The following is a 19,157-nucleotide window of genomic DNA, read 5'->3' as shown; positions in this document are numbered from 1 at the left end:
ACCATTACAATCCTACTCAATTAGGTGGGTGGCCCTCCTAATCTCAAAAGTAGGGGCAGTGTTCCCCTCTCTACGCACAGAGACAGGTAACCTCGGGTATCCCTCACAACCAAGAGTAAACTGGGGGTGGGGAAAAGAATTTCATCTTTGTGTTTCCTCTCTACATGTCATCCTCAAGTTCTTTTTTTTTTTTAATACACATGAATCATCATAGGAAAACTGGTAGTCCAGCATTAGAAAGGTGAGGAAAAATGAAATTTGTGCTTCATCAATGTCCCCTGAAACTTGTGACTGAGAAGTCTCCTCTAATCAAACTGAAGAAGCTTTGGCTCAGCTGTGGCACAGGAAAGTGGGCCGCCCGTCTGTTGCAAAGCACACAGTGTCCGGAGCCCCTCGGAAGGCAGCCTCTCTCTCTGAGGTCCACCAGCCACCGGCGGGCAACAAGTCAGAAAGGGTGGTGGAAAGGAAATGGGCCCCTTCACCCTTGTGCCTGAGACACAGCCATCCCCGACAGGGACAGACCGAGTTCCTTCCATAGGCCCCTCACAGCACCATCCTGCTAGGCAACATTAATGCCCAGCCAGCAAGGGTGTCTACCGGGCCATACATACCCCGACAAGTCGCCTGTGCTTCCTTGACACCCTCTGGTTTTTTGGCTTAATGGACAGTTTGTGCTTGGCGGCACTGTTGTCCAGGCGGGCGATGGCCAGGGGGATGGCATCTAGATTGACACTTTCGATGGTGCCGGCAGAGGAGAAGTGCCTTTTTGGCCGAGACGTTTTAACTGGAGCAGCCTACAGTGGAGATTGAAATGTGAAGTCAGTCTGGATCAGAGAACGACCTGCAGGGAATCCCGGCATGGCGGCACTTGTTGGAGCTTTTTGCACCTTGCCCAGCCCGGCCCAGGAGATGCTGGCACGCGGACGGGGCTCGTGGGCACAGTGAAGTGAACACTGCTTTTATAATCAAAAGACGTTGAGTATTTGTTTTGCCAGTGATAATCTGTTATTAACTTGTAAAGGTCATTTAATTTTTCAGGGACTAATTTTCCTACTCTGAATGGTACGGGGGTTAGATTAGATCAGGGGTCAGTAAGACACAGGCGAGGTGGGCCAGTCCTGCCTGAAGACTGTTTGGCTGAATAAAGTTTTCCTGGTACAGAGCCACACCATTGCCCTTGGCTGCCTTTGCGCTGAAAGGAAGAGCAGAACAAAGCAGAGTCTGGTAGTTGCAACTTATGGCCACGAGGCCTAAAATAAGTAGTAGTTTGCTAAGCGCTGGACTAGCTCATCTCTATGCTAAGAACTCTGTAATTCTAAGAGCCTTCTACTGCCACAGACATGGTGTGTACATACCTCAGCTCCTACTTTAGCCTCCTCAAACAGGGAATGTATCTTTCTGGCCTTTGTATCAATCCTCTTTAATGCCCAAGTAGCAAATCTCATTTGGTAAGTGCTCAATAAATATTTGCTAAAAGAATGAAGGAACAATAAAGTATAATAACCTCTCTGCCTAGGGCATAAAATTTCTAATCAGCAAAAATGTTTTAGCACGATCATTCCAAAGTCACCGAGCACTGGTGCACTGGAAGTGAAAAGGAGGAGGCCTGGGTGAGAAGGTGAAGGGCAGAAATGTGCTACACACAGGGGAAAGGCAATTCTGCAAAGGATGAGCCGCAGAACTGCTTGCGGCTCTGTAATACAGGTGTGGTCACTTACAAAGCGCAACCTCAGACCAACCGTATACATTTAGTTAGGTCAGAGAGCCCGAGGCTCACGGTCCACGCTGAATCAGATGGTAAGGAGCCACGTCTGTAACTTCAGAGTCTTCACAGGCAAGCAGCGAGGCAAGGGCTCCTGGCCACAGCACGCCACCGCGCAGCAGAGGGCGCTTACGGCCCTAACTGCCTTCTCCAGCAGCTGAGATACAGGCTCAGCATCAGCGGAGGCCAGGGTTCCCCTGTTTTGACTGTGTCCGTGCACAGTAAGGGCAGAGTCAATGGGGTTGAGCTGGTGGCTTTGCTTTTTGCAATTATCTTCAATATTTATGCACAAAGATAAAGGAGCCAGCTAGCTCCAAGAGCAAAACGAACGCTCAGTAAATACTAATTTATGACAAGAAGCACGGAAGTAAGGAAAAATAATCCCAGCCTTTGGTCTCCTAAGCTTTTATTTATTTATGGTTTATCTTTATAATAGGTGTCAAATTCTAAACTACTGTTGAAGAGAGATGAATTAAACATTTATTTCCATCCCCTAATGGATGTGTAAGAGGAGTTAAAGCCAAATGTGATAGACTGAAGACGCAGATAAAGCATTTCAAGCTGAGATTTAATGCCATGTTTCGTCTCTAGTTATTCAAGCTGGGCCTCTTCATCTGGGTGATGGAGCTGTCTTGAGTCATCCCCTTCAGAAGACTCAGGGACATGCCCTGTTCTCGCCATACTGTCTGCCAGACCCCGGGAAGACCCCTGGACCCCTGTGCAGGTGAAAGGTCCTCATGCGAGCGGACTGGCCTCTGTAGAAGTGGCACACGTGATCTCCACAGGGCTCCCTAGGCTCCTGCAGGTAACGTCCCAGGTTTCAGTGGAACGTGTGTAAGTTAAAAACCAAAAATACACACAAGTAGAGAAGGTCTTTTGGGGGGCATCTCTAAATAGAAGGAGACTTTTCCTTACACACTCTTTACATTCAGGTGTTTTTGAATGTTTTTTTCAATGGCTTACCGGTGTCTTAAAATACATGATACACCTAGGAAAACTACCAACACCTGAGACCCCAAACACAGGCGTGGCGGGAGTGTGGCTCTTTTTCAGAGCAGGGTTCAGTTCCAGCAGTTACATCACCATAGAAACAGACGCTCCAACATCTACCACTGGTTGCATTTTGAAGGAATTTAAAGTAATGGACAAAGGTAGCATTTATGAATGGGAAAATGAGGCAGCAGATCGCCCAACAAAAGGAAGAATGGAAGTTAAAGTAAGGAAGCTGCCAACACAAGTTCAAATCATACTACCTTCTCTTCCATCTCACTTCCGGCTCCAGGCAGATTCAGAGGACCCGGAGAACTTGGCGTCTCACTGGACTGGAACAGTAGAGAGAGTGCTCAAGTCAAACGCCAGCACAGGAAGTCCTGGGCAGACAACCAGACAGTGTCTGTGCAGGCAAGGGCCACCCCCTCCTCCACGCAGGGGCGCAGCTGGCTGCAGAGAGCCGGCAGGTTCACGGCGGGGACTCTGCCAATGTCCGGACTCCACCAGGGCTCCCGGGGCATGGTGTGTGCTCCCCTCTCCCCCGAGTTCAACACATCTCCCATCTGGGCGGTCTCCAACCTCAGTCCTTGATGTGTTTCCCCACCGATGAGAGAATCTCAGGTGCTGCCCTGCTGCCACCCTACCTGGGAAGCAGGGCCCCAACTTCAGAGCTCTCGGCTTTGCTGGCTGCCTTCCACCCCATGAAAAGGAAAGAAGGGCCCTTCCAGGGGCACACAGGAGCTGGGCTGAGGAAGTGGATGACCAGAGGAGGCAAGAAAACTTGGAAGGAAGGGAGGAAGGGAGGAGAAGAAAAAGGCTGATGATTCACATCCCAGTCGCCCTGCCTGCCCTGGGTACAAGCACATCACGTCATCTGCACCAGCTACACCTTCTGTCTTGTATCGCCCATATTTACAAAAGGGTCTCATTGGGGGCTTCCCTGGTGGCACAGTGGTTGGGAGTCCGCCTGCCGGTACAGGGGACATGGGTTCGTGTCCCGGTCCGGGAAGATCCCACATGCCGCGGAGCGGCTGGGCCCGTGAGCCATGGCCGCTGAGCCTGCGTGTCCGGAGCCTGTGCTCCGCAACGGGAGAGGCCACAACAGTGAGAGGCCCGCGTACCGCAAAAAAAAAAAAAAAAAAAAAAGGGTCTCATTGTCTCTTACAGAGCCATAACATCAGCTTGCCCTACCTCAGTCCCTTTTCTGTACCACACTTAGAAACACCTTTAGAAAACACAAATCAGATTATCACTGCCCTGCTTAAAACTACTCAGAGGTTTCCTATTACTTTTTGAACAAAATTCACCCCTTCTCCTGTGGTCTACATGATCCAGCCTCTATACTGTACTCTACCTACCCTTTGCCCTCGTCCCCACTGGCCTGCTTTCTTTTCCTCCTTCAGGACAAGCTCAGTCCCACCTCTGGGCCTCTGTACTTGCTCTCCCTTCTTCCTAAAACACCCTTTATCCCTCCGGTTCTGCTCATGGCTATTCTGACCTCCTTATCTAAAGAAGCAGCCTCTCTCCAACCATATTACTCACTTTTCCATCACCCTGTTTTACTTTCTGTGCAGCATTTTTATTAATCCGAAATTATGATATGTATCTATTTGTTGACTTGTTTGTTGTCTGACTCTCCTCTCATTAGAATGTAAACTACACGGAGGCAGCCCCTTGTCTAATCCGGCCCATCTCTGCGATGCCCACAGCTGGGGGAGCACCTGCTGAACGAATGACCCTCCTTCTCCCCCAGGCCACAGTGCCCTGCACTTATTAGGTCTTCAGTAACAGGGAAGACATTTGCTTTGGTCCATAGGAAATCCCTGAATCAAGGCTGATGACCCACGCTGCTGCCCAGCACTCAAGAGGCTGGAGAGAGCATTGTTGGACCAGTGGGAGAGATGGGCCCCATGCCTGCTTCACCACCACCCACAACTGTGGGCGCCAGGAGTCATCAGGGCCGGGGCCAGGGCCAGGGCCAGGCAGAGATGGGCAACAGAGGAGATTGTCCACCTTTTCTTTCCTTCCTTTGCTCTACAAGTCACTTATCTTTTGTTCTACTCTTATGACATATTAGCTGATAACAAGCACAACTTCTTCCAGGGGCATCTTAATAACACCCAATGTCATTTCAGGCACCATGGTAGGCACAGCACAGAGAATACTTTCTTTTAGGCATGGGAAGACTCAGAGCCTCAGCTAGAGAACAGTTTATCTAGCTACTGGTAGGACTTTTCTTCCTTTTCCTGTAAGAGGGCTGAGGGTGTCCCTTCTGCTGCTAGAGGGACTCTCACTTCAGGATATGCTCAGAGTGTTTCTTTCAAAGTGTCAAGAGACCAAATTTAGATAGGACAGTGCTGGACCAGTGTGACTTTCTTTCCACACTAAGTAGACTTCAAGCTGGTCTGTTTGATATGTTCTGTCTTATTGAGCACCTACTTCTTTCCTCATTTCCCTTTAAATTAGTCCAATTCGACAAGTAATCATTCAGTGCTCCTAAGTAAGCAGTAACGATGTCCTGGGGAGACAGAGACACGTAAGATCCAGTTTGTCCTCAAGGAACTCAACCTTTAGAGATGCAGAGAAAAGAGTTACGTGGACACAGATGCAGATGGAGTACAGATGTGTAAGAAGCACTAAGGATGCACAGTGAAGGCACAGAGGAGATAGTGCAGCTTGGAGGTGAAGCCAGGCAAGGCTCCCAGAAGAGGTGGGTCAGCCCGGGTCTCCGGGAGTAAGTGGAAGACACTGGGAAGAGCTGGGGCAAGGGGCACGTCTCCCCTGCCTCCCCCTCTTCCAAGCTGGCCCCCCTGCAGATCAAGGCACTGGCCTGGGAAGTGCCCTCCAGCCCTGGGCTACTCATCAGGAAAGCTTCTCCCACCTTATTCCCTACATTGCAGACCCCAGGGTTACTGATGTCCCTGTCCACTGCCCAGTACCCTCCTGGGCTTATTAGCAATCAAGTCATTCCCTGGAGGAGCCTTACTTTGTTCTCGGTGTCTGAGAGGATGATGTCCTGCTGAGTCACAATTTCCATGGGACTGGTCAGGAACGGATCCTCTTCCAAGCGAGCCTCGCCACTGTCTGCCTTCTTCATGGGAATGGCATTGGGTGGTGGCTGCCCAAACTTGATGTTCTTACCCAACTGTCGCTGGAGAGAAACAAAAGAAAGACATTCTGAAGCAGTGAAGCAGTTCACAATACACAATAACCACAGCCAGGTTCCCCATAGCTAGCAGGCACTGAGGCATATTCTGTACACGACTAGTTTCCAGACTAGACACCATGCCAGTAAACCCTGATGCAGTCCTGTAATAACTGAATCTGTTTCCTGGTATTTCTTTCCCACCTTCGAGCCGTGAGCTTTTTCATCCAGCCACCTCTTTCATGGAGATGCCAACATTTCCAGGGGGGTAGAGAGACCGTATTTCTGATCCAAAATTTGGGCATGACAAAATTTTTTGATTAACCTATAAGTTTATTTATATAAAAGTCTTTTAAAGGTACAAAAATTGGATAGAAAATAGTTTCATGAAATGCAAAAACCACTGGGGGAAATCAAGACCCTTGTGGTTGCACAAAGAAGGGAACCCTTCAGCCCTTTTGGACATACTCCCCTTGAATATTTATGTTTCATCTACCTTCCTCACCAGCCCCTAGCTTGAACATCCTGTTCGGGTTACAGTGGGTACCACTGCCAAATGGAAGAAGGCCCCAGGGCCCACAAGTCTTTCCATGATTGATGCTGAGTTCACGGAAAAGATGGAAGCAATCTTGTCCTGCCAATAGGACGGCCTCTTCGCCTTGCTGCAGCTACCCACTGTGCCCTACCGGCCAGAAGGAACCAAGTGGGTAAGGGACAGAGAAGGAGGCCAGAGGAAGGGCCAAAGAAGGACTGATCACTGGTGGGAGGGAGCTGAATGGATGGGGAGAAGGAGGGAAAAACAGGGGATAGAAATTAGGAAGATAAATAGTATTCAGAATTAGAGAAAAGCCAGATTAAAAAAAGGAATTTTATTCCCTGAAGAAAAATATATAAACATGATAGTTTTTAATAAGAGGCAAAATATTTAATGGGCTAGATATATTAGATATAAAATATTTAATGGGTAGAGAAAGTGAATGACACTCAGGAAGGAAAAGGGGTAAGCCGTGGTCATCTGAAAGACTACTGTACTGAATCGAACATATTGTACAAACTACTGCCTTTATCTATATCAGGGATTCTCAAGCTCCGCGCTACTGACATTTGAGGCCGGATAATTCTTTGTTGTGGGAGCTGTCCTGTGCACTGTAGGACGTTTAGCATCACCCAAGGACAGCAGATGCTAGTAGCAACCCCTCTTCAACCTGTTTAGACAACCAAAAATGCCTCCGGGCTTTGTCCAATGTCCCCTGGGGGCTAAAGTCGCCTCCGGCTCAGAATTACTGCTCTAGATCTAGGTACTTGGGTTTCACAGTCTTTTGATGCTTCAAGGAGGAAAAAAAAAAAAAAAATAGAGACTACATTATCGGATATTTATCTCTAATGTGGCCAATATTTAATCCCACAAAGCTGCAAAAAGCCTTAGCAATCACATTATTCAACCCCCTCACTTTACAAAAAAAGTCAGAAGTCCAGTGGGGAGAGGTGACTGGCCCAAGCTTATGGAAAGAACGAGTGGCCCCAAAGGGATTTGAATCCATGTCTTCTAAACCACATTCAGTGTTATTTTCATTGCACTCCACTGGTTCTCATAAATTTAATGTCGCACTTCCTTCTGCTTTCAGGGGCAGAAAGAAAGAGAGGATGCAGCATTTTTACTACCTCACTGAAGTTCCCCAGCAGAGGGCTCCCTAGAGGGAAATATGCCCCTTCTCTCTCTGAACTCCAGGGTTTCAAATCCACCCACCTTCACTCGGCTCCCCCTCGGCCTTGCATGGTGGATGGTGAGATTTGCAGAGACATGAAAGAGATGAGCCCCAGGCCCCCCTCCCCACATCCCGGGGGGCACGCACCCCAGCATGCCAAGTCAGGAGCACAGAGAGACAAGGACTCGTATTTGATCTGCTGGTATCTCAGCCTGAGCCTGGCTCCCCTGGCACCCCAGGGAGGGAGCACACATCAAAAGCCCGAGTTCAGCCAGTGAAGTACAGCTCGAGCAGCCTAAAAGGGTTTCGGGGAGGAGAAGGCTGAAAAATTGTATCTTCTAAAAACAAGTTTAGCAGGAAGCGGCAGTTAGTATCTACTCTAAGCAGATCAATAAGCAGGCACAGTTAGAACAGCCGATGGCGTCAGACGAGAGGACACGGTGTAACAAAGCCACAGGCCTGTCTCACTTGCTACCTTGTGGGAGAGGGACGCGGACGTGGGCAGAAGTGGCCGGAGGAGTTCCAGCATCCTAGTGACAGCCTGAGCAGGGATTCATTCTGGGACTCCCAGCCCAGCCTTTGGTTGACCAGTTATCCCTTCTCTAGGAGTGCTGGCCAAGAGCTGGAAACTTCCCAGTCACCTTAGACGGAGACCCCCTGCTGTCAGGGTGTGCCATCTACCAATGCTCTTGAATGTCTAAGATGAGGGTATTTCTTCTTGAATGTCTAAGATGAGGGTATGTTCAGAAAAGAGTAGGCTTAATACCCTAAATGCCCTTTAGTTAGGATTTCTGCCACCATCACAGAAAAGAATGAATATGCTGATATTATTCTTCATTAGGGCACTTTTTAGAACACTGACGTTGGTCCACCCTGATGCTTAGGATAAAAAAAAAAAAAAAATGAAAGAAAGAAAGAATATGGCCAAATGTAATCCTAGTCTGGATTGAAATAAACTCCAAAGATGGGATGGGTATCATGGCTGCCAATGGAAAATGAAAGAGAAAATGGGGAAAAATAGTAGATGCAATAGGAACAGGTGAAATAAGGTACATGGGACAAAGCTGGGAAATGGAGAGAGTGATATTAAGAAATGAAGTAGAGAGTTAAAGAAAGAGGCAACTTGAGAGGAGGGTGCAGGGGGCAGAGAAGAGGCACAGGGAGAAGCTGCAGCCTTGGTGGTAGGGACAACAGCTGAAGGGAGCGGGGTCGGGGTGGGGAAGGTGGGTGGGAAAGAAGGAAGAGGAAGCGGGAGGGAGGGAGGGAGGGAGGGAGAATGTGTGTGTATACCAGAGGGTTGATTTATATCACAGATATGGGCATCCTGGCAAAAGAAACACAATGCTGTTGCTTTTGAGAATAACGATGAGCATCTCCATAAAACAGCTGGATTTAAAATCCCTCTAGAGAAAACAAGTTCGGGCTGCTGGCTAGGGAGCTTGAGAGGAGGGCGTGGGATGGAGGAGGGGAGGACCCAAGTCAAGAAAGAAATAGGGTTTCCCTGGTGGCGCAGTGGTTGAGAGTCCGCCTGCCGAGGCAGGGGACACGGGTTCATGCCCCGGTCCGGGAAGATTCCACATGCCGCAGAGCGGCTGGGCCCGTGAGCCATGGCCGCTGAGCCTGCGCGTCCGGAGCCTGTGCTCCGCAACGGGAGAGGCCACAACAGTGAGGGGCCCGCAAAAAAAAAAGGGTACCGCAAAAAAAAAAAAAAGAAATGACGGCCATCGTCTAGGGAGAGGGCTGCAGCCTCTCTGTCCAGACAAAGGGCTGTCTTCACAGACACACCCTGCAGTGGTTGGGAATGAGACAGTGGAACAGGCCAGGCCAGGGCTGAAGGTCCAAGGCCATGGTGAATGAGCCTTGGGCTCTCGAGGCCAAGGCTCTTGCACCTGCCCTGTGGGGTTCCTACTCCAAATGCCTCCTTCAGCTGACTCGAAGGAGACTGGGCTGTTGGACACTTTGTGTGATTTACTGACAACTAAAAGGGGACTGCTGAAACCTATCTGGCAATCTCAGGTGTCGAGTGAATTGAATATGGGGATAAATGTGGCTTTTTGGTGACTTTTATTCTGCCCACCATTCAGGCATTGTCATGGGAAGAACTGTGATATAAGCAATCACTGAAAACCAGTCTGTTGACATGAGCTTGCCCTTAAGTTTTCAGGAAAATAAACTATTACCACTCCCTCCATATATAGATATATATTTTTTACATACTCATGGATCCTTTATATGTACTGAGAGAATAGCCAGAGGGGAGAGTGGAACCGCTGTGCCTGAACTGAGTCCATGTTGCTTGTGGCTATGAATGGAGTTCCTGTTAGACCGGAATGTGAGCTAAAAGGGGTGATATTTTATTCACTCAAATGGGGCCATTTTGCTGTAATATGGAATGTTGGAGAATGATGTTATAGGAATGCACATCCATATTTACGAGGCTTTTCTCCTATGATGTGGAAATCCCAAGCACAGCATATTCTGCAGCTCTCACACTGCCAGTTTAGATCTCCCCAGACTTTTCACAGCCATCCTTCAGACCATGTCTGTAAGAACAAGGCAGAAGAAGAATAAAGTTGCTGTCCTCTTGAGCGAACTACGTATACTCCCATAGTTAAAATGAATTTAAAAGAACAAGCAAAATCAAAAGCACACAGACTTAAAGACGTTCGCTCTGTGCAGAAGTGGCTAAGAGCAGCTATTTATTCTTTGTGTCCTCGACAGCTGCATGAGGTGCCCAAATCCTCAAAGGTAAGACACTTTGGCATTTTTTAAAGTGAAATCCAGCTCAGCAGGAGATAGCAGCTACCGAATATGGAGGTTTTCCCTCCTGATCTAAACAGTCCGTGGACTAATAGACTAAGCATTTTCTGACAAAGATCTGGTATAATTCTAAAAAGTCACTTGCAGGCTTAGACTGTGATGTTCCTGAGTCTTATCATCGATAGGTGCATACATACTTCACAGCCTGGTTTGATCTGAAATAAACAGCCACCTCCCTGTCTGTGCTCTGGGCAGCTGGAGGGAACGTCAAGGTCGCTGTGGTCCAAATGCAGTGAAGTGCAAAGCTTACAAAGCCACTCTGTGAACAGTGATTTTGTATAAATGGCAGATTTTAATAGCTGGAGGGGCCCTTCAGATCATCCATCACATGCATCCTCCTATTTTTCAGTTAGGGCACATGAAGGTCAGAGAGGTTAAAGGACCTGCTCCGAGGCTGCACAGCTAGCTAGGTGGTGGCAGAGGCCTGGCGGGGGCTTTTTATTTCACCCACTGGTCATAGAACAACCGACTGTTATGGATAGGGTCCTCAAAAAGGACACCACTGTTGTTTCTGTCCCTGTAACTGTCCTATATATTAAAATCTGTTCTCACTCTGCACATGAATTATTTTTATACTCAGGGGAAAAAAGTAAGTTTTCTTTTAAAGGTTCAGTTGCTTGCCACAGAAATTTTGGCAGGTGGTAGATTCACTTTGTTCAGAAAAGATGTTCAGAAAAGAGTAGGCTTATTTACGCTGTATTCAGTCATTCTGTACTCCGCATCAGCAGACAGATACTAACCATCACGGGTGCAACATAGGACAGTTCTGGCTGAGATGACTACGTGTGGACACTAGGGGGCAACCTTTCCAAGTGCAGTCATTACAGGCGTGGCTCCGGTTTCCAAGGACTAGGAAGTTTCTTAAGCCAGAGAAAAATGGCATTTTTTTTTTTTTTTAAATGACATTCCAGTAGAAAGCTCATTTCAAAAGAATGTCTTAATAATGGTGGCCAATCAGCTTGCTAGGACATTTACTGTCAAATAGGTGTTAGCCATTAGTTCTCTCCTTTTAAAAGAAACATACACACATACACAAAGACAATTTCAGACATAAAAAACATACATGCCTCGACGTAACTAAACACCCTCATTCCATGCTGGAGTCTACGAGGGGGCGGCCTTTTATGCTGCTTACTAAGCATCAATACCAGCATAACGTTTTTATGGAAAAATGCAAAGCATTCATGCAAGTTAATAAAGTTAACTACTATTTCTACAACTTACCAGGAGCAAACTGCTTAGTCGACTGAAAAATAAGCACAGTCTTTTGGGGGTGATACAGTTATATCTTATGTCACTCCAAAAATCACATTTGCTATGATAATGGTCCCCATTTCCCTCTTCGAAGAGCAAAAGTCTCTTATTTGATTGTTTAAAAACATAAATTTAGAGCTGTAAGGAAGCTCGTGACTCCCTGCAGCAGAAGCAAAATTAGGCAGACCTTGTATGAGTAGATAATGTCCAAAGGAGAGCGCTCAGATTAGACAGCTATTCTGCTTTACTCACATTTCTTCTCCTGTTTTATCAGAATTGGTGCTTCAGGGAAGGGAGTTGTTTTACATTTTATTAGTTATGAGATCAGGTTCTTTAAACTTATGGCTTACATCATTAAGACAACCAACTGGCATTCACATATTTCTACTGAGTTTCTGTATATTCAATACTGAGGAATTATCTATTTTTTACAACTCCAAATCCACTTCTTGGAGTGGCAGTGGCAGGTGGTGTGACATTACAAAGCTGATACCATTTAAGACGACAGACTATTATCTAATTTTTAAAGAACTCCTTGAAAGCCCTTGTAAAATACAGTTGTTTTGTAGACTGAAATCTGTAAGTCATTCCCCTTAGAAAGGGAGTATTATGAGGGTTCATTACTTCGTAGCAATAATATTCCAGGAAATAAAAGACTTCAAGAAGGAAAGGTAAGGAGGAAGGGGATCGAGGTTTTCTTTGGCCGTCACACCCTTCCCCCTTCTCCAGCTTATGAAAAGACACAGCTGGCTTCTTCTTCTGAGTCTATAAAACGTGTGGCAGTACAACCAGCAAGAACCAGAACGGGGGAGCTAGTTAGGAAAGCTGAAACTTGAAGGAAGTGCCTAGTTTAGTTCTGAGGGCAGGACTGTGGCCTTGGGCAGTGGTGTGGTAGGTACAAAGATCTAGGCAAGTTTGGGTGTGGTTTCAGGGTGTTGGCTATTTCCCACCTCACCATATGCTATATTCAGCTGAGTGTGTGGAATATGTAACCAAACAGAGATCACAAAGTACATAGCTAATAATCAGTAGAAACAAGAATATTTCAAGAAAATAGAAAAATTTGAGTGTCAGTAGCTATTCAAGCCAGCTGTCCCCTTTATTTTTTGCTGGTTCATTCACTCATTCATTTATTGGTTCATTCGTTGTTGTAGACTTAGATGGAAGCCAGCAGACCAGAGTCCCCTGTTCATCGTCTGCATTGCCTCCAATCACCCTCAGCTCAGAGAAGTGCTTGCTTAGGCACTTCTGTCGGGTGAGTGAATTCTACTGAGCACTCGGGCAAACTTACTTGGTCAGAACCCAGGGGTCTTTGCTCCCCTTCCTTTTCCTGGATTTCCCATTATTTCAATCTCATTTAGTGAAAAACTATTTTATTATATTTTCATTCTTAAGGAGTTACCATCTGAGTCAATTTTATGTAGGAAAACTGCCCAACTCTGCAGTGTGAACAGGAGCGAAGCTGAAGAGCTTCACAGTACCCCTCTGAGACAGGGTGGCTCAGGGCAGCCAGATTTACAAACACAACAGAATAATAAAGAGTCTCACCATTCACTGTCCAAGTATGGAGACTTGGAAAGGGAACACTTGCTGTGCATACCCTCAGCTGACAGTCAACCCTGTGCTCAGGGGTTATGGCCAACACTTAATGGTTAGGAGCTCTTTCCTCTCACCCAAGTTCTGCAGCCTCTCTAGGGTACTTGTCCTCATTAAGTCCAGTTAAAAATGAGGGAATAACTTGAGAGAAAAAGGAGAGGGGGTGTTATGTAGGTGGGTACAACGGTGATAGTGAACCTCTCACAGGTAGACAGAGGCTTCCAGAAAACTGAGTGAGGTTTGAGAAAGCAAACATTCTCCCCAGGAGCTACCCCCTGGACCTCCCAATCCACTACTCAAGGCCAAGTTAGGAACTTACCCCACTTCCCTCCATAGCCGGGCCCCTTCCCTATGGCTCTGACCTTCCAATCTCAAGCTGTCTTACCTGAAGAGTTTTGACTTTGCCCAGGATGTTGTCCTGTGACATTGCTTGAACTGTCTGCTCACTTTCTGCTCCCCCATCAGGGATAAAAATACTGTCATGGGAAAACGCCCGGGTTCCCACAGAATAGTTGAAGGACCTGGAATGCAAATCATGTGCTTCATTTTATTAGGGTGATAAGATTCCTTTTGGCAATTCAATTTCCTTTTCTTCCTGATTTAGGGGACTCCACCCACATCCCCTGTCTCATTCAGAAAGCACTTCCAGCATGGTGTCCTTTTCTGTGAGAGGTCAGCCAAGTAGCTGGGTAGACAGAAGGGTCCCACTGGAATAAGGGAACATGTCTCCAACACAACAATGTTTCAGAGCCACTCAGTGGGAGAACTCAGACTGCTACTTGTTTGTAGAGAACCCAGGACAGAAGGCACTGCAGAAATGTTAACTGTAGGGGCCTTTCTCCTGATGAGCTGTCACTATCAGTTTTAGCCCAGTAAAGTCTTGTCAACAAGTAGTTTTTAAGTAACACGCAGATCTAGAAGTAAGAGGGAAGAGTTTCTTTCTTTCAGATTGCAATCAAATTGGAAGAAAGATATATACATCTAAAACAAAGACTTGATGAGGGCTGGAATTGCTATAGGGACTACAGGAATAAAGAGTCTCTCTGTCGAGACTCTAGGAATTCAGAGAAGAGGAGGGGAAATGTGTGTTAAGGAGATTCTAATGGGTGTCATGCATTGGGCAGCTTATAGGTGGTAGGTACCCAACAATGAACACTTTTCAGTTGAAAGGCTGGACTTCAAGGAAATCTGGACTTCTGACTGTGAGGTATAGGCCAGGTGAACTGCAGCAAGAGGAAGCAGCAGACACCAACTGTTCCTTACTTGATCTTGGAAATTAAGTTACGTCTGGGAAGGAACACACAGGGGCAGAATCACACACTCCCCATAAGGCAAGGCAGGCACATTTCCATGATGCCAGGCACGCAGGCAGCTCTCTCAGGGGTGAGAGAGCCCCACTTCTCCCTCTCCCCTCCCCAGAAAGGGGTTCCACCTGGAGGTTTTATCAGTGACCTAGGGCAAGAAAGAAGAGGCAGTACTGGGGGAAATGGGCCGCCAGCTGTACCTCTGAACTGAATTACAGAAATGCAGCAGGCAGGTTCCCAACCAAGTTTAGACCTACTTGGAAAGACTGAGTACCAAATTTTTTCATCAAATTTCCCAAATTATGAGCAGCATGGTAACAAAGCATATGAGGTTTAGAAACAGAAGACTTGGATGTGAGCCTCCTGGCTGTGTGATCTTCGGCAATAGTAATATATATATATATATTTTAAAATTTATTTATTTATTTTTGGCTGTGTTGGGTCTCCGTTGCTGCGCACGGGCTTTGTCTTGTTGCAGTGAGCGGGGGCTACTCTTCATTGTGGTGCGCGGGCTTCTCATTGCAGTGGCTTCTCTTGTCTCAGAGCATGGGCTCTAGGTGCGCGGGCTTCCGTAGTTGTGGCACGTGGGCTTCAGTAGTTGTGGCTCACAGGCTCTAGAGCACAGGCTCAGTAGTTGTGGCGCACAGGCTTAGTTGCTCCGCGGCATGTGGGATCTTCCTGGACCAGGGATCGAACCCGTGTCCCCCTGCATTGGCAGGTGGATTCTTAACCACTGCACCGCCAGGGAAGCCCCCGGCAATAATAATAATAACCACCAATCCCTACTTTGATGAAAACACTGTGCTGAGAGTTTTACTTTCATTATCTCATCACCAATATTTTGTGGCAAATAAAACTCAGGGAGTAAATAACCTTATTTAAAGTTCCCTAAATAGAAGTTGTAGCATAAGAAACAATTCAGATCTGCTGAATACAATCCCAGGCCAGGCAGCTGAAGTGCTTTAAAGTGGTGGAAGGTCTCTAGTATTCCTTCCCATAAGTGAGATGGGGTTTGGGCGGATCAGTGGGAGAGGAAGACGGGATGCCAATGCCACGTGGGCTGGAATATGGGAGGGCTGGAGACACTAAATAGCTGGAATAATGGGTAAGCCTTCGGCTAAACAGCACAAGGCACTATATAGCAGCAACCCACTTTGTGAAACATGAGGCATTGTTTTAGGATATGAATATGAATATGAAAAGGAAATTAAATGTACTACTATCTCCCTGTCCTCAGAGACTTTGTGACCTGTGCTACAAAATGAACTTCCAAGTTCACCTAAAGATGCTATGAAATAAACTTTCCATTCAAAGTTATGGAATCAAACCTTTTAATATTGTGTCTAAACTTTTTTCTCAGATCCCTGGCTATGATTCAGATGAAAGAAGAGGTAACTGACTTCATTTTCTACACAGTGTTTTTACAAATGGCTTATATACGCACTCAGGCTCTGAAATATTCTTATAAACACATATATGGACAAGTCCACTTTAGATGCTTAATAAATAAAGTTCCCTTCCAGTTTCCAAGTCAATCTTTTGACTGATTCATGAAATTTAACTCTCTGCTCTAATTCTTTTTTCCAGGAAGGCTAAGAACTGACAGTTTCCTGCTCTTCTGTGTTGCCCCAAATATTCCTTGTTGCCAGCCAGGATTTAATGTCCCCACATTCCCCACTTCCAGATGATCTTACTGAAAAATAGAGAAAATGAATAGTAATAGTAGTAGTAGTGATAATTATAATAATAGTGGTAGTCACAGTGGTAATATTAATACTGGCTAAATGTTACTGGGCACTTGCTATGTCCCCTCCATGTGTGCTAACTTCTTTAATATAACACCTAAATCCTTGTGATATATAATATTTAAACCTTGTGTGGAAGGCACTATTATTAAGCCTATTTATAGATGAGGAAACTGAGGCTTAAAGATAATGAGTGACTTGCCGTAAATTGAATGACTGTATACGTGTGAACCTGTTTCTGGACTGTGTTCTACGGGTCTATTTGTCTGTTTTTACAGCAGTAATATCACACTGTCTTAGTTACTATAGCTTTTTAATGAGCCTTGATATCTAGCAGTTTATGTTCTCTAGCTTTGTTTTCTTTTTCCAGATGGCTACTCTTGTCTCTGCATTTCTACATAAACTCACACACACACACACACACACACACACACACACACACACACACAGACTGTAATACACTCCTAGGATTACTTTTGTGATGGTATTGGATCTATAGATAAACTTTGGGATACCTGACATCTTTACGATAGTCAATCTTTTAATCCATGAACACTGGATATTCCTTCATTTATTAATATTTAGATCCTCTTTACTTATGCTCAATAATGTTTTGTACTTCTCTGTATAGAGGTCTTTTACATATTTTGATAGATTTATTCCTACGTATTTGATGTTTCTAAATCTACTGTAAATGGTATAGGCTAAAATTTTTATTTTTCTAATTGTTTATCGGCAGAATATTAAAGTGCCACTTGGTTATTGATTATTGATGTTATAACTAGGCTTAGCTAAATTTATTTGTTAATCATAATAATATGACTGTTGATTCTTTCGGATTTTCTATGTATACAATCATGTTATCTATGACAAAAGAGTTTTATTTGTTCATTTTCAATCTCCTTCTCTCCTTCCTCCCTTCCTTCCTTTCTCCCTTCCTTCCATACTGCAATTAGCTAGGATCTTCATATGAACTTAAGTAGGAGTGGTAATGGTGGACTTTGTCATATTCCCAAACTGAGCAAAAAAGTATTCAATATTTTACCTTAAGTTATGATGTTAGCTATACAATTTCTATAGATGCACTTATATTACTGCTTCTTTGAAAAGACAAGCAGTCTGTCTCTTATAGCTGACTTTAAGATTTTTCTTTGTCTTTGGTTTTCTCAGTTTTAGTCTGTTGTGGCTAGGTGTGAATTTCTTCTAATTTATCTAGCTTAGGGTACATAATACTCCTTAAACCTGTGGCTTGGTGTCTTTCATCAGTTTGGGAAAATTCTCAGCCATTATTTCTGCAAATACTGCTTCTGCCCCATTTTTCTCTATTCCCCCTCTGATTCTCCAGTGTTAGACCTTTTCAACATGAGCCACATATCTTTCATGCTCTTTTCTGTATCTGTTGTTCTTTTTACTCAATATGACTCAGTCTGGATTTTTCTACTGACCTAGCTTTTAGCTCATTAATCCTCTCTTTAGTGGTGTCCAGTCTGTTGTTAAAACTACCTACTGAGTTCTTACTATCAGTAACATTATTCAAATCAAGAATTTCCAACCAATGGAAATTCCAACCAATGGATAGCTCGTGGGAAGCAGCCGCATAGCACAGGGAGATCAGCTCCATGCTCTGTGACCACCTAGAGGGGTGGGATAAGGAGGGTGGGAGGGAGACACAAGAGGGAGGGGATATGGGGATATATGCATATGTATAGCTGATTCACTTTGTGATACAGCAGAAACTAACACACCATTGTAAAGCAATTATACTCCAATAAAGACGTTAAGGAAAAAAAAGAATTTCCATATGATCCTTTTTAATAGATTCTAGTTCTCCAGTGAAATTATCCACCTTGTCAACTATTTTGTTGAATATATTAATCACAATTGTTTAAAAGGCTCTGTTTGAAACTACAATATCTTAGCCCCCTTTGGGTCTATTTCTATTATCTTGTTTTCTCATAGTCTGATTCTTAACTGCCTGGTAATTTTTTAATTGAATTCTGCACATAATGCACAAAAAACTGTAGAGGCTGGGTTCTCTCCTTTCAGAGAGGACTTGCTCACTCCTCTAGCAAGCAGCAAAGGAGCAAAAACACCTCAATCCAATCAGAAACCAAGCTGATCTTGGCTGGTTAGCAATCTTTGGCAGGCTCAGACTACCTCTGCTTCGTCCCCACTTGTAGGGTACAGGCCTCCTGGAGTCTTAACTAAGAATCCGTGTTATTTCCTAAGGTCCTTCTCCTTGGTGGATTCTCAAACTCCAATTTTTGTCTTTCCAGCACCATAGACTGCCCTGTTTTTCAGCCTGCATTCCTGTGCAGCTGTATCAACAGATTCCTCAAAAGGAAAACTGTTGCCTAGATTTAGGTTCATTCTGGGCTTCTCTTCTCTTGGGGGGAACTTAGTCCCTCAAGTCCTGGCTGTCATGGCAGCCTCAAACTCTAATTTTTGTGTTCCCAGCTCCATGAGATTGCCTACAGCTCTGCTGCCTTCTCTTCCTCTTGGCAGCCACCCTGAGCCTTGACCTGCACCTGAGAGTCAACTCATGCCAACAGGAGAGAAGCAATTTGCAGAAAGTTGGCCTCAACTCAGTGGGCCTCCCTTCTCTCCAGGATCTCACTGCTCAAGTCTGGTGCCTTAGCAGCAATCTGACACCTTCAAACAGATGTCTCTGTTTTAATATTTCATATGTATTTCCAGTTGTTCTTGGTGGGAGCACCGATTTGCTACAAGCTACTTCATCATAGCCAGAAGAGAAAGTAACTAAATAATATTTTGATATTTATTAACTCTCTACACATGACAGAACCTACTTTTTTTTTGTGGTACGCGGGCCTC

The 19,157-nt window shown here is 45.4% G+C and overlaps 1 protein-coding gene across 3 annotated transcripts in view; it reads right to left on the bottom strand.

The window, feature by feature from the left end:
- Positions 1–19,157, bottom strand: part of CRACD (capping protein inhibiting regulator of actin dynamics) — a 67,415-nt gene that overhangs the window by 27,761 nt on the left and 20,497 nt on the right. Inside the window, exons 2-5 of one of the 3 annotated variants that reach the window (XM_032633160.1) lie at positions 13,659–13,794; positions 5,739–5,903; positions 3,016–3,084; positions 612–794 (exon numbers count right to left, since the gene is read on the bottom strand). In XM_032633160.1, coding sequence (XP_032489051.1) covers positions 612–794; positions 3,016–3,084; positions 5,739–5,903; positions 13,659–13,700 — 459 coding nt within the window. In that variant the 5' untranslated portion in view covers positions 13,701–13,794. Of the gene's footprint in view, positions 1–611; positions 795–3,015; positions 3,133–5,738; positions 5,904–13,658; positions 13,795–19,157 lie in introns of those variants that run through there. The other 2 variants (XM_032633161.1, XM_032633162.1) reach the window with 2 other exon arrangements.

This window comes from Phocoena sinus, chromosome 5 (assembly GCF_008692025.1).
Source record: "Phocoena sinus isolate mPhoSin1 chromosome 5, mPhoSin1.pri, whole genome shotgun sequence".
Taxonomy (NCBI): Eukaryota; Metazoa; Chordata; class Mammalia; order Artiodactyla; family Phocoenidae; genus Phocoena; species Phocoena sinus.
This window is presented reverse-complemented; position numbering and strand designations above follow the sequence as displayed.